At 51.8% G+C, this 15,188-nt stretch overlaps 1 protein-coding gene and 2 pseudogenes across 4 annotated transcripts in view; all 3 read left to right on the top strand.

Moving 5' to 3' along the window:
- The first annotated feature begins 334 nt into the window (after positions 1 to 334).
- Positions 335 to 4,921, top strand: LOC116531600 (annotated as a pseudogene). Its single transcript, XR_004260487.1, has one exon. The product of XR_004260487.1 is annotated as a calmodulin-regulated spectrin-associated protein 3 pseudogene (transcript).
- A 2,170-nt stretch (positions 4,922 to 7,091) lies between these two features.
- On the top strand, positions 7,092 to 9,264 carry LOC116531425 (annotated as a pseudogene). Its single transcript, XR_004260421.1, has one exon. The product of XR_004260421.1 is annotated as a segment polarity protein dishevelled homolog DVL-3 pseudogene (transcript).
- A 4,952-nt stretch (positions 9,265 to 14,216) lies between these two features.
- Positions 14,217 to 15,188, top strand: part of LOC116531427 (uncharacterized protein C6orf118-like) — an 11,404-nt gene continuing 10,432 nt past the window's right edge. For both annotated transcript variants that reach the window (XM_032250148.1, XM_032250147.1), the window contains exon 1: positions 14,217 to 15,011. In XM_032250148.1, the coding sequence (XP_032106039.1) occupies positions 14,589 to 15,011 (423 nt within the window). In that variant the 5' untranslated portion in view covers positions 14,217 to 14,588. The remainder of the gene's footprint in view (positions 15,012 to 15,188) is intronic.

Raw genomic sequence — 15,188 nt, forward strand, 5'->3', positions numbered from 1 at the left:
GTGGGGGCGGGTTGGGGACTGGGGCCCCATTTTCCTTTGCGTGTCTTGGTGGGCCCTGCCCTGGCAGGGGCCTGTCTGCAGCAGGGTCGGGTAGGGCTATGAGGTCCAGAACTCTGTTCCCAGGGCCCTCTCCAGTGTCCAGGGGCCTGGAGAGACCTGTGTCCACTCCTCCACTCCCCCAGGAGTCACTGGGACCTGGTTCCTGCGTTTGCGGGGGAGGTGGCTTCAAGAGACCTGTGCTTTCTGTGGGTGGCGCCCCTCCGCCCTGCCTGGGCTCATCCTTGTATTTAATTAATTAAACAAGCCCTTTTTTAAACCTTAAAAAAAAAAAAAAAAAAAAAAAGGTCTCCCCTCCAAGCCATCCCTGGCCTCCCCGTACCTGCCTGAGGGGACCTCCAAACCACTGTCCAACAAGCCCATCAAAGCACTGGTGTACATGCCACACCCCGAGTCCCTCTCAAAACCATCTCCCTCTCTGGTGGGGGAGGCAACGAAACCATCAGCCCCATCCGAGGGGTCCCTGAAGGTCGTGGCTTCGTCCCCAGCAGCCACCAACTCCGAGGTGAAAATGACCAGCTTTGCGGAACGCAAGAAACAGCTGGTGAAGGCAGAGGCAGAGGCTGAGGCTGGAGCAGGGTCCCCCACGTCCACTCCAGCCCCGCCGAAGGCCCTGAGTTCAGAGATGAGTGAGCTTGGTGCCCGGCTGGAGGAGAAACGCAGAGCCATTGAGGCTCAGAAGCGACGGATTGAGGTCATCTTCGGCAAGCACCGCCAGCAGCTGGGCAAAAGCGCCTTCCTACAGGTGCAGCCAAGGGAGGCTTCTGGGGAGGCGGAGGCCGAGGCCGACCCAGGCCCAGTCCCTGGTGGGGAGCGGCCGGCGGGCGAGGGCCAGGGTGAGCCAACTTCACGGCCCAAGGCAGTGACCTTCTCGCCAGACCTGGGTCCGCTGCCCCCCGAGGGGCTGGGGGAATACAATCGAGCGGTCAGCAAGCTGAGTGCTGCTTTCAGCTCGCTGCAGCGGAACATGCAGAGGCTCACGGACCAGCAGCAGCGGCTGCTGGCCCCGCCGGAGGCCCCTGGACCCGCCCCGCCCCCTGCTGCATGGATCATCCCTGGCCCCACGACGACGGGGCCAAAAGCCTTGTCCCCCAGCTCCGCCCGGCGAGTCCCGGCCACTCGGCGCAGCCCTGGGCCCGGGCCCAGCCAGTCACCCCAAAGCCCGAAACACACCCAGCCGGCGGAGCTGCGGCTGGCGCCCCTGACCAGGGTGCTCACACCACCCCACGACGTAGACAGCCTCCCCCACCTGCGCAAGTTCTCCCAGAGCCAGGTGCCTGTGCAGACGCACTCCTCCATCCTCCTGGCAGAGGGGATGCCCCACGAGGAGCCAGCCGCCCTGCCGGCCTCATCGAGATCCCGCTGGGCAGCCTGGCAGATCCCGCCGCTGAGGAGAGGGGAGACGGGAGTCACCCTGGTGCTGAGGATTCCTTGGAAGAGGAGGCGTCTTCAGAGGGGGAGCCCAGAGCAGGGCTGGGGTTCTTCTACAAGGATGAAGACAAGCGTGAGGACGAGATGGCTCAAAAGCTGGCCAGCCTGCTGGAGCGGCCGCAGCAGCGAGCAGAGGAGGCGCGGCGGCGCAAGCAGTGGCAGGAGGCGGAGAAGGAACCGCGGAGGGAGGAGGCCGCGAGGCTGGCCCATGATGAGGCCCCTGGCCCAGCACCAGCCGTGTCCACAGTCCCTGCAGCCCCCATGGCTACCCCGGCCCCTGCTGCCCGGGCTCCAGCCGAGGAGGAGGTGAGCCCCCGGCGGGGGGACTTCACGCGGCTGGAGTACAAGCGCCCGGCCCAGCTGAAGCTGATGGGCGACCTTGATAAGGTGCTGCGGCCCGGGGCTGCGGGGTCCGGGGGCCCGGGTCCGGGCGGGCGGAGGGCGCCCCGGCCTCGCTCAGGTTGCTGTGACGACTCGGCCCTGGCGCGAAGCCCAGCACGCAGCCTGCTGGGCTCTCGGCTTAGCAAAATCTATTCCCAGTCCACCCTGTCACTGTCCACTGTGGCCAACGAGGTCCCCAATAACCTCGGGGTGAAGAGGCCCACGTCTCGGGCTCCCTCCCCATCGGGCCTCATGTCCCCAAGCCGCCTGCCTGGGAGCCGTGAACGGGACTGGGAGAATGGCAGCAATGCCTCCTCCCCAGCGTCGGTGCCCGAGTACACAGGTCCACGGCTGTGCAAGGAGCCTAGTGCCAAGTCCAACAAGTTCATCATCCATAACGCCCTGTCATACTGCCGCCTGGCAGGAAAGGTGAACAAACCGCAGAAGAACCGCATTCTGGAGGAAATTGAGAAAAGCAAGGCCAACCACTTCCTGATCCTCTTTTGTGGCTCGAGCTGCCAGTTCCGGGCGCTCTACACACTGTCAGGGGAGACGGAGGAGCTGTCGCGGCTGGCGGGCTTTGGGCCCCGGACCATCACACCCGCCATGGTGGAAGGCATCTACAAGTACAACTCGGACCGCAAGCGCTTCACCCAGATCCCCGCCAAGACCATGTCCATGAGCGTTGATGCCTTCACCATCCAGGGACACCCCTAGCAGGGCAAGAAACCCACCACTCCCAAGAAGGGCGGCAGCACCCCAAATAGCCCCACTCGGGGCTGGGCCCCGTGTGCTGTGGCCGCCGCCTCCCAGAGGACAGTGAGTGGGTATTCCTGGGTCCTGTCTGTCCCCAGCTGTGTCTGGGTGGGGCTGGAGCCTCCACACTCTGACTTTGGGTCCAGTCCTGCTGTGGGGGCTGAGCTGGGAGGTTCAGGGACTCAGGGCTCAGCTCAGTCCCCTTGTCTGTCCTCCCCCACTTCTTGAATAAAATAATTTAAAGAGAAAAAAAAATGAAAAAAGCTTCCTTTTTTTTTTTTTTTTTTTTTTTAGGTTCGGCACATACATTTTATTTGACTTTCACATTGACACATTCAGGAAAGTGGAGGCCACCTTAAAGCAAAGCCTGGCTCCCTCCTCCACCCTGGGCTCAGGAGCACTGTACAGGCTCCGGCTGGCACGCACCGCAGGAAACTGTCCCGGGTCTCAGCGGCCCTGGCTGTGGACGGCATCTGAAACGGTCACTGTGGCTCTCCCTGCACCAGGGCCTACCTCATTGCCAGGAAGCGGCACTGCTGGAGGATACCTGGGCCCCGGGTTTTATTGCTGGTGAACTTGGTCACCCACCTTCCAGTCACACGGTCCAGGGTGGTGGCATGATCAGAATGGCTCTGGTGGTGCCCATTTTGCTGAGATGAAAGGAATCGATATGTGTAAGCTACACTGAATTCTGTGATGCTGGCAAGTTGCCCCTGCTAGTCTTCAGCGCCAAGGGGAGAGCTCCCTGGAGGAGACAGCTGGAGACTCACTGCTGACCACCCAGGCAAGGCAAGTCAGAACTGATGTGCCCAAATCTAAAGTAGCCTGAGCTCCAAGCCTAACCAGCCCTCCCATTCCTGGGCCATGTTCCTTGTAAGGCCCCCAAAGACATCCCCTTCTCAGGGGTATTCTCACGCCCCTCTGCAAAAAATCAGATGAAATCCCTGCTACTGAACCCCCACAACTGCCTGGCAGATGTCCGGAGTCAGATCACACAGCATGGATTCTTTTCCATGGTCACTGTTACTATATCGAGTCCTCATATACAAGGAACTGGGGCCAAGCTTCTCTGGATTGTCTTTGAATGGATTCCTCCCTGGCTTCCATTGAAAGTGCTGCCGAATCCAGTTTTCTGTCATATCGGATTGAGCCACTTAAAAGTAAAACCGATTTTTGGATAGGAATGTTCAGAAATATTCAAGGAACATGGCTGTGGATAAATAACAGTCCAGTTTCTTTTGTCAACTGGAACATAGGAGATCCCTCCATTGAACGGAATGACTGTGTAGGTTTACAGGCATCTTCTGGGTTTTGGAGTAATGCTCACTGTTCTTCCTACAAGGGATTCATTTGTAAAAGGCCAAAAATTATTGATGCCAAACCTACTCATGAATTACTTACAACAAAAGCTGACCCAAGAAAGATAGATCCTTCCAAACCATCTTCCAACGTGGCCGGAGTAATCATTGTGATCCTCCTGGTTTTAATGGGTGCAGGCCTTGCTGCCTATTTCTTTTACAAGACAAGACGTGTGCAGCTACCTCAAGAGGGCGCCTTTGAAAACACTCTGTATTTTAACAGTCAGTCAAGCCCAGGAACTAGTGATAGGAAAAATCTCGTGGGCAACATTGAACAGAATGAACACGTGCTCATCTAGTATCTCAATGTGATTCTGAGATGCTTGCATTTCATAAAATTGTAACTGAAATTTAAAATGTTTAGTTCGATGTGATTGTTTCCTTTAAAATGAACACTGAATTGTACTGGTCTGTCCTTTTTTTCTTTGCCTAATTGAAGAAATAATTGCTTGTTTTCTAGCCTGGCAAGATGTTTTCACAAAAGAGGAATAATAATGCTGATTACTACCTTTTAAAATATCTTAGGTAAATACACAGCACTACAGCACCAAAATCTAAGCATTAGTGATGTGTAGCTGATGTCAGCTTCCTGTGTTTTTTAAGAACTCTAGAAACAATGAAGCTTCTTGGCATATTTTAAGGTGCCCCCAAAGTTGTGTTGCTATTAAATTGTAACTCAGCAAGTAGAAGACCATTTGAAAAATCAGGTACAAATAGCCTCAAGTAGCATAAAAATGTAGTTAGTTTTCTCTTCTATCATTTTTTATTTCCATTCCAATTACTTAGAATCTTATTTGTACATGTGCAGAAGAATAAGGCAGCAGAGAATCTTGTTTCCTCCAAGAGAGTTTTACAGGCTGAGTGTTCCAAATGTGTTCTTTGTCCTGATATATGTATATCAGAAATACAAGGATGTGAAATAAAAATGTAAATTTGCATAACTGGATGTACTTAGATAATGTGAAATAAACATTAAAGACAAGGTCAAAAAAAATTTTTTTTTTCATGCAGTTGAAACTCCTCAAAAGGGGCTCCATCTTTTTGCAAGAATAAACATTTATACTAGAGTATATCAAAGGCAGGCACAAAGTGCTATATGAACACAGAGGGATGCGTAGAGACTTGCAAGATACTCAGTCTAGCTGAAGATGGACCTTGGTTATAAGACCAGATCCTAAGTTTAGCATCTTGGATCTTAGGGGTTTTCAATAAGTCATGGTCTCCTAGCTTTGTGAGTTCTGAATACATAGAAAACTTAATACACACCTGAGGCTGGTGTGTCAAGGGGACATTGAGAAGATGAGAAATGCCTGAGCTGACTCTTAATGATACAGTAAAGAAGGTAGACAGGCAAATGGATGTTAAGGAACAGCTCCTCAGTCACAAAAATAAAACTTGTATTTATATACTTGCAAGATATTCAGCCTAGCTGGAAGCAGTTGTTGAAGGGAGTGTTAAAACGAAGTTAAAACGAGTTAGTTTACAATTAATAGGTAAGAAATGTAGGGATTTGACAAACACACATACCTACCCTAAATCAGTCCTATCCCATGAGAATTGCCATAAGACTAGTCAAGAGCAATTGGGTAGGGACAGACTTACGGGGCTTCGCCAAAGGGGCACCTTGGCGAGGGCTAATGGCTAGTAGTGTTTCCTTAAGAGAGAACTTCTGAGGATGCTCCAGCCCTGCCCTTCAGGGATTAGGGTTGAATTCCTAGCCTCAGCTAAAGGGAACGAAGAAAATAAATTCCTTCCACTCTCTCCCAATTCTAACAACAGTCCAGATTTTCTTCAACAACAAAAGAATGATTTATTTGCAACAAAACCCAGTCCCATCATTTAAATACAGTATAGGAGTAGAAAGGAGTCAAATTGCAAGCATCGTTTACTTCAGGATCTGGACCTGGGTCCAGATCCAAATTGAACACATAAAACAGGCAAGCCCAGAATAAAGTCAGCTCCAGGCCTTGGCAGGTTTCACCCTCATCCCATAGTCCTTCCATCACAGCCTTGTAATCCCCTGCACCCCCAATCAGGCCAACTCCTAGCCTCTGAGCCACCTGGGAACTTTCTTTATGTGGTAATTTACAGGGTTTTAAGCATCACATGAGGAAAATGCCCTGAACTCTATTGTTCCATGGAATACTTAAAATAATTCCCCCATTCATAATACTAATCAGCAATGACAGGTGTTCTCTTCTTCACCATAAATGCAGGTTTTGAAGTAGATTGTCATCTCAGACAGTTTCATACTGTAGTTTCCTTATGGGCTTTCTTAAAGGCTACTGTACTTAGTTAGGACAGAAAATAATCCCGGGTACTTTTCCCAGATTCAGGGGCTAAGAGGAAAAGCCCTGCTGGTTTAGAAAAAGATTTCCTTGCTTCTATTCCCTGAAAAGATTTCTATGAAGACTGTTACCTGAAAATTATCCAGCCTGTCTGAGAAAAGTTTAGAAGGCAGTGCAAACAGAGAAGCAGGAAATTTATCTGATTAGCTACTAGTAGTTTCTAGGACATAGGAGGCAAGAAGAGAGGTATAAAATCCCAAGCTATTTTCACCACCTCTAATCTTCTAGTGTTTCAGAGAATATGGGCACTGGGAAGAACCCTCCTTTCCCAGTCTAGGAAAGGCTGGACAATTTCTGAAGTTCTACCACTACAGATTGCTGACTTTGACAAAGCCCCAAGGAAAACAAAATAGAGGACATCTTATCCAAGCATTAAGGGCTCTGACTAGTGGTCAAACTGTACTGATTCATGCTAGGAGACTGGTATCAGAACTGTTTCCACAAAGTGGGGGAAGAGACTTAAGTAACAAGGCAAGAAATATAACCTACAGATTGGTACAGGATCACTTGCAGTTTTAACATTGATATTTTAAACTCTCCTCCAATTTCCTGGGAAACCTGAGCTATCTGTGCTTTGGCTGTCATTGGGTTCTTTAAAAAGATGATTTTTCCAATGTTATTGGAAAAATTTCATTTTCCTAAGACCACCAGGCTTAGGGTGGAGGAATCAGTTTCCCCCAGGAGGGGTCTTACAACTCCTCCCGGGTTTCCGGCACCAAATGTAAGGGTTAATGCCGAGTTTATTTTTTAATAAACTTTAAGGGCGTTCTGCAGCGACCCAGCTATAAGTTCTTCAAGTCTCTGGACGAAGATTTCGGAGTGGTGAAGGAGGAGATCTCGGATGACAACGCTAAGCTGTCGTGCTTCAATGGCCGGGTGGTGTCCTGGCTGGTGTCCGCTGAGGGCTCACACCCAGACCCAGCCCCCTTCTGTGCTGACAGCCCATCGAAGCTGCCACCACCTATGGAGCGCACTGGAGGCATCGGGGACTCCCAACCACCATCCTTCCACCCTCACGCCGGTGGAGGCAGCCAGGAAAACCTGGACAATGACACAGAAACGGACTCCTTGGTGTGTGCCCAGCGAGAGCGTCCACGCCGGAGGGATGGCCCAGAGCATGCAGCCCGGCTCAACGGAACTGCGAAAGGGGAGCGGAGGCGAGAGCCACGCGGTTACGACAGCTCGTCCACCCTCATGAGCAGCGAGCTGGAGACCACCAGCTTCTTTGACTCAGATGAGGATGACTCCACCAGCAGGTTCAGCAGCTCCACAGAGCAGAGCAGCGCCTCACGCCTGATGAGACGACACAAGCGGCGGCCGCGGAAGCAGAAGGTTTCCCGGATTGAGCGGTCCTCATCCTTCAGCAGCATCACGGACTCCACCATGTCACTCAACATCATCACGGTCATTCTCAACGTGGAAAAATATAACTTCTTGGGCATCACCATTGTGGGCCAAAGCAACGAGCGTGGAGACGGCGGCATCTACATTGGCTCTATCATGAAGGGTGGGGCCGTGGCTGCTGACGGGCGCATCGAGCCAGGAGATATGCTGTTACAGGTAAACGAGATCAACTTTGAGAACATGAGTAATGACGACGCAGTCCGGGTACTGCGGGAGACTGTGCACAAACCGGGGCCCATCACCCTTGCTGTAGCCAAGTGCTGGGACCCAAGTCCACGTGGTTGCTTCACGTTGCCCAGGAGCGAGCCCATCCGGCCCATTGACCCTGCGGCCTGGGTCTCCCACACTGCAGCCATGACGGTCACCTTCCCTGCATACCGCATGAGCCCCTCCCTGAGCACCATCACCTCCACCAGCTCCTCCATCACCAGTTCTATCCCTGACACAGAGCACCTAGACGACTTCCACCTGTCCATCCACAGTGACATGGCTGCCATCGTAAAAGCCATGGCCTCCCCTGAATCAGGGTTGGAGGTCCGTGACCGCATATGGCTCAAGATTACCATCCCTAACGCTTTCATCGGCTTGGATGTGGTGGACTGACTGTACCACAATGTGGAAGGCTTCACGGACCAGAGCGAGGCCCGCAAGTATGCCAGCAACCCGCTGAAAGCTGGCTTCATCCGCCACACCGTCAACAAGATCACCTTCTCCGAGCAGTGCTACTACATATTTGGCGACCTCTGCGGCAACATGGCCAACCTGTCTCTCCACGATCACGATGGCTCCAGTGGTGCCTCTGACCAGGACACGCTGGCCCCTTTGCCGCACCCAGGGGCCGCCCCGTGGCCCATGGCTTTCCCGTACCAGTACCCGCCACCCCCGCACCCCTACAACCCGCACCCGGGTTTCCCAGAGCTGGGCTACAGCTACAGCGGGGGCAGTGCCAGCAGTGAGCACAGCGAAGGCAGTCGGAGCAGTGGCTCCAACCATAGCGGCAGTGATCGGAGGAAAGAGAAGGACCCGAAGGCCGGGGACTCCAATGCAAGGGGTAGCAGCAGCGAATCGGACCACACGACACGCAGCAGCCTGCGGGGGCCGCGGGAGCGGGCGCCCAGCGAGCGCTCAGGCCCGGCGGCCAGTGAACACAGCCACCACAGCCACCATCCTCTGGCCAGCAGCCTTCGCAGCCACCACACACACCCGAGCTATGGTCCTCCCGGCGTGCCCCCTCTCTACGGCCCCCCATGCTGATGATGCCCCCACTGCCCACGACCTTGGGGCCCCCAGGAGCCCCTCCGGTCCGCCACCTGGCCTCAGGGCCCCCGGAACTGACCGCCAGCAGACAGTCCTTCCGCATGGCCATGGGAAACCCCAGTGAGTTCTTTGTGGATGTGATGTGAGCAGGGCCCCTCCCCACCTCCATTCTGCTCCCACCCTGGCCGGCTGCGTTCCTCTCCATCCGTCCGTCTTTTTTACTTTGTTTGGTACCTGAAAGGGAAATAAACGGAACTAAATCCAAAAAAAAAGTCTTCTGGACTTTGAGAGGAATCAGGGAGTGCGAGCGAGGATACTTTGACATTGTTTAGATCACAGAAAGTGTTTCACTGTTAAACGTAAAACGAGCAAGCAAACACCAATACTCCCCATTCAAGAAGGTTGGAGACACAGAAAAGGGGAGGGATTGGAGGGAGGTTCCACAGCAGGGGCTGTGCCTGGTTGCCCCAGAGTGAGGGAGCCAAGGAGGGCTTAGAATGTTTGTGGTTTCCATGGCGACAGCCCAGCCCGGGCAGCTGGAGGGAAGGAAGCAATGGCCCAGGGGCAGGAGCCTGAATGTAAGTGGCCTGGAGCGACTTCTGTTGGCTTGTGATATTTGCTTGATGTTTGGTTGTGGAGGGAGGGGCTTCTGAAGACTGATTTGAAATGTGAAAACCTTTTTCTGGTGGCTGCCCGCGGGCTCCATGGTCTTGAGGGATGAGGATTAGATTGGGGTTGTGCTGCCTTCTCAGAGAATCTAAAACCAGCATGCAAAGTACAAAGGTGAGGGGTGAGTGCCATGTGGGTGTGTGTCAGCCATACAGTGTGGACCTGCACGGTCGCACAGTGTGTTGGAGTCTCTGGACACCTGAGGAGGAGAAGGGACGAAGCAGCAGGTTTCAGGCTGTTAGTTCAGAGTGTGATCTTAAAAAGCCACACTTCAAGGCATTTCCTGGCATGCTGCCCTTCCACACTCCTCTAAATGACCACAAAGCTCAGCGCCTCACAGGCGTCAAGTCAGAAGTGCTTTGCCGTCTCTGATTTTATTTAGTATCCATGGCCCTGAAAGCTGCGGCTATCAATGTGATTTTACTAAGGGGAGTCTCTGGGGAGGTCAGCCCAGGTCTTTTAACTTCAAAGCCTTTGCTTTTCCCACCACCACCCGCCCTGTGCTGGCACTAAAACAGGATTACTGACTGCTTCAGACAAAATTTGGGCAGAGAGAAACCTTGCTGGACTGAGCAAAGCAGTCTCGACTTGATTTAAAAGAAATTTTAAATCAAGAAAAATTTTAAAAAGAAATTTTAAATTCTTGATATAAAAGAAATTTTATTGTATGATGTCAGAATGCATTTAGTGCTCTTTATGTGCAGGTGTTTGGGCAGGTTGAGAGCATGGGCCTTGGAGGCAGCTGACCATCTGACACCCATGCCTCAGTTTCCTCATCTGTAAAGGAGGCGGGGATGGCACCTACCTCCCAGGCTGCTGTGCAGATTGAATCAGTATCCCACACATCTGCTGTGACATAGGCAGTGGGAATTATTTTGAAAAGGGGCCTTTCAGTCCTTGGGGAGTTGTCTTTTTCTTCTTTGTATACAGAGAGCTGAGGCTCTCACCAGGCTGAACTCGATGGGAAGGTCAGCTCTGCTGCTTCGTAGGGGCTCTGGGGAAGAACCTCTTCCAGGCCTGGTGGACTTGCTGGCTTGACCCTGTCCTTGTGGTGGGGGACTTGCCGTTTGTCAGGAGGGGCCCTGGCTCTAAGAAGCCTCCTTCCGTCTGGCCTGTGGCTTCCACCCGGGATCCAGTGAGCCTGGAAACTTCCTCTCCTTGCAACCTCCCTGACCCCCTTTCTTCCACCTCCCCCTTCTGACTCTTGCCAGGGAAACTTCTCTGCTTTTAGGGGCTCATGTAATTAGATTAGAGCCTTGACCATCCAGACACAGCTCTTTATTTTAAGGCCCGTGACCTGAATTAAACCTGTAAAGACCTCTTGCCCTGGTCTGGCGTCAGGGTGGATAGCTCTGGGTCCCATCATTCTGCTTCCACATTTCACCCTGAGATAGAGTCCACATGAGGCATGTGCTTCTCCTCTGGGCTCAGGTCTGTATCTTACCCCAGCCCGGGGTCTGTATGTCACTCCCTATGGGATTTCCAGGCTCCTGGGGGCTCACATTCATCCTACCCTCAATCACAGTGTAGGGCAGACAACAGATGTTTATTTGCGGGTTCAGGAAAGGCCGGATTGCAATCTCAGTGGAGTTTGAAAAGATTCTCCAGTGGGTAGGATGGATACAGGGGATGACGAACGCTCTTTGTGAGTTCTGCAAGGATTCTCGGAGGGGAGCCCAGGACTCCAGGACAGATCCCATTGGCCAGGCCTGTCCCCAGCCTCCCTGGCTCCTCTGGCCACACTGGCCCCCAGGCAGAGGGCCTGTGGGTCTGGGCCTGCTGCTTTGTTCTCAGAGTCTTTCCAGGAATACATTTCCTAGGATGTGTACTGACTTCAGGGTGGGGGCAGAGGAGGCAGAGGGCAGAAACACAGAGGGAATATGAATGTTCTAGAATGAGACCAGGGAGAATTTCTGTGGGATTCTTAGTTTCCCACAGATCAGATAACATGGGACAGTGATTGTAATTTTTTTTTAGGCGGAGTCTCACTCTGTCGTCTAGGCTAAAGTGCAATGGTGCTGTTTCGCTCATTGCAACCTCCACTTCCCGGATTCAAGTGATTCTGGTGCCTGAGCCTCGCAGTAGCTGGGATTACAGGCGCCCACCAACACGCCTGGCTAATTTTGGTATTTTTAGTAGAGAAGAGGTTCTGCCAGATTGGCCAGGCTGGTCTCAAATTCCTGACTTCAAGTGATCCATCTGCCTCGGCCTCCCAAAGTGCTGGGATTACAGGTGTGAGCGACAGCACCTGGCCTGATTTGTAATAATTTTGAAGTTAAAGACCTATTGGCCAACATGGTGAAACCCTGTCTCTACTAAAAATACAAAAAGTAGCCGGGTGTGGTAGCGGAGTCTGAGGCAGGAGAATTGCTTGAACCCAGGAGGCGGAGGTTGCAGTGAGCAGAGATCGCGCCACTGCACTTCACTCCAGCCTGGGCAACAGAGCGAGACTCCAGCTCAAAACAAAAGTTTAATACGAACATTTGGCAATATTTATTCCAAACTAGTCTAAAGACCTATTACTCCATCTTCCTATTCAATACACATTCAAAAGTTGATTTGGTTTTACTTAAAGCAAATTTGTTTGCAGATCATTTGTAAAATAATCACATTTTCTAATAAATTCTTAAAACTTTCATTTTTTGTTTGTCTTCTTTCTCAGGTTGAGATGGCAGGATACACCCACGCACACACCCCAACAATGTTTTCAGATAGGAAAATAATTAAAATATTTATTTCCATGATAGGGATTCGTGGCATATATTAAAAGAACGTGGTAGACAGAAGCGGAATCTGGAGCAGGTCTTATTACAATAGAAAGAAAAAGCATTTGAAGTGGGGAAATGATTGTACCAATTGATTTGCTGGTGGTTTCAAATCCTTCTTGGAAATAAAATAAAGGATAACAGCAGCAATGAAGTTGCCTCCTTCATCCATCTTTCATGGAGTTAGTTTTTTATGAATTACAATAATTTATGAATTGCTTTTTATGAATGACAATAATTGTTGTCTTGGAGAATTTGTTCTATTAAATCATTCCCTAAGTGGCTGCTCTGAAGGACTACATTGATCCACAGGGCGATTTGATTCTCTATTCTTTTTTTTTTTTTTTCAGAGATGGGGTTTCATTGTGTTGGCCAGGATGGTCTCGAGGTCTCTATCTCTTGACCTTGTGATCCACCCACCTCGGTCTCCCAAAGTGCTGGGATTATAGGTGTGAGCCCCTGTGCCTGGCCCTCAGGGCGATTCTCTGGCATCCCTCTGCTGAGGGCACTGGCTCTAGTATTCGGCCACCTCAGTTGACTCCGGGAAGGATGGTTTGCTTCGCGCTGGATGGAGCAAGGCTCTCTGAGGAGGGTGTGGATGGGCCAGCTGTCCGTTGGCCATCACAGTACAGTGTCCCAGAAAGAAGCTCTCCTTCTTGGGTTGGAAACAGCAAATGAAGGGGCAATTCTGGGCTGCTCTTGTTCTACCTGAAGTGTTCAGTAACAAAGGATGACACAGCAACAATGTAGTTGCCTCCTTCCATCTTCCATGGAGTTGGTACAAGATGCCTTTTAGAGCTTGGAGTGTTCATGCCTTGGATGAATTACAGTGATTGTTGTCTTGGAGAATTTGTTCTATTAATCATTTCATAAGTGGCTTCGCTGAAGAACTAAGTCGATCATCATGGGTGATTCTCCAGCATCCCTCTGCTGAGAGTACTGTCTGCACTATAGACCTGCAGCAAAAATGGGTTGAATTTATGGAGTATCTCCTCTGGTCCCCTTTGCCAAAAGTGATTCCATCTGAGTGTCAGTCAACCATTTTGTATGAGTGGATGATTCTGATGTTGCAGAGGAAGCAACTGTGATTCAACATGCCCTCGGGGTTGGCTCTGTGGGGAGGGTGCAGGAAGGGGTGAGTGGCCCAATGGTCATTGAGGGGTTTAGTCAGGGACTCCTGAGACTTTTCAGCATTAAGGGAGAATACCCCCGCAAACCCTTTTTGTGTTCCTGGCATGTGAAGTACATTAAAGAAGACATCTTTAAGCATCATCATTAAGAATTACAATTAAGATTTTGCATTTTTCTTTCAGAGCTTTTGCTAATATTGTAAGAAATACTCTCCCCAATTAAGATATTCTGTCTTTCTCTTATTGGCTTTGAGGGCCCTGAGCTTTCTGATTGGTTTGCACATCCTGGGGGCCTGCCCGCCTCTCATCTGCAGCAGCACATCACACCTGGCATGGATGTCTTTGACTTTTTTTTTTAGATAGAGTCTCACTCTGTCACCCAAGCTGGAGGACAGCGGCCCGATCTCAGCTCATTGCAACCTCCGCCTCCTGGGTTCAATTGATTCTCCTGCCTCAGCCTTCCGATGAGCTGGGATTACAGGCATGCACCACCACGCCCGGCTTATTTTGTGTTTTTAGTAGAGATGGGGTTTCGCCACGTTGGCCACGCTGATCTTGAACTCCTGACCTCAGGTGATCCACCGCCTTGGCTTCCCAAAGTGCTAGGATTACAGGCATGAGCCACCACAGCCGTCTTTTACCTTTAAGGGCTGAGCCATGCACTCTGTTCATCGGTTTCTCTGTAGACCCTCTATTTGGGCAGGGGCTAGGCCTCTCAGCCAGTGCACCTGCTGACTTACTGTGAACTAAGAGCATCCCTAAAAGCCTCCTTTTCTTTTCTGGACAGTTTACTTGAAGTGGAAGCACTGCGAGACGCCAGGCGTGAAGACCCTGTGCAATCTGAAGAAACTTCTGAACCGGCTTCAGAAAGACCACCGGGAGGACGTCTACCTGTACATCTCTGGACACCTGAACCCCAACAAGCTCTACCGGCCTCCCGACACGGTCTTACAGCACTGGCCCAATGCCAACCGGCCCAGGGAGCAGCGTGTCCCTGGGGTGGGAGAGCCGCCTGCAGGACAGGTGGCGAGGATGAAGGAGGCCCTGGCCCGCTTCACCATACACACGGCGCTGGTCCCCAGCGATGCCCAGGACACGCCATTGTTCAGGTACCTGAACCCCCAGGCCTCTCTTTCCCACACTTCAGCGGAGGATCTCCTTCCAATGGAGGCTCTTGGAGAAGGGAAGGAGGAGATGCACAGAGGCCCACCTGGATGGCGCAGGAGGGAACTCCGGCTGCCTGACGTGAAGGTGCTGCAATACCAGGAGGTCGGGCTCAGAGGTGCCAGGGACCAGCACTGCTATGTCAGCTCCTACCTGGCTGGGGTCACCAAGGCTGACAGCTACAGGATGTTCCTGCATTTCCAGAAGGAAGTGCTTGCTAAGCAAGATCTCCTGGAAAATGACTTCACTGGGAGCAAGGTGGCCAAAGGCCATGAGAGAAAGCTGCAGCAGGTAAGTAGGGCAGCCCTGTGGTGCTCTTGGTGCAGTGCTCTCGGTTCAGTGCTCTCAGTGCAGTGCTCTCTGTGCAGTGCTCTTGGTGCAGTGTTCTTGGTGCAGTGCTCTCTGCACAGTGCTGTTGGTGCAGTGTTCTCAGTGCAGTGTTCTCAGTGCAGTGTTCTCAGTGCAGTG

The sequence above is a fragment of the Sapajus apella genome, unplaced genomic scaffold (assembly GCF_009761245.1).
Source record: "Sapajus apella isolate SASKATOON/1434 unplaced genomic scaffold, GSC_monkey_1.0 scaffold71, whole genome shotgun sequence".
Lineage (NCBI taxonomy): Eukaryota > Metazoa > Chordata > Mammalia > Primates > Cebidae > Sapajus > Sapajus apella.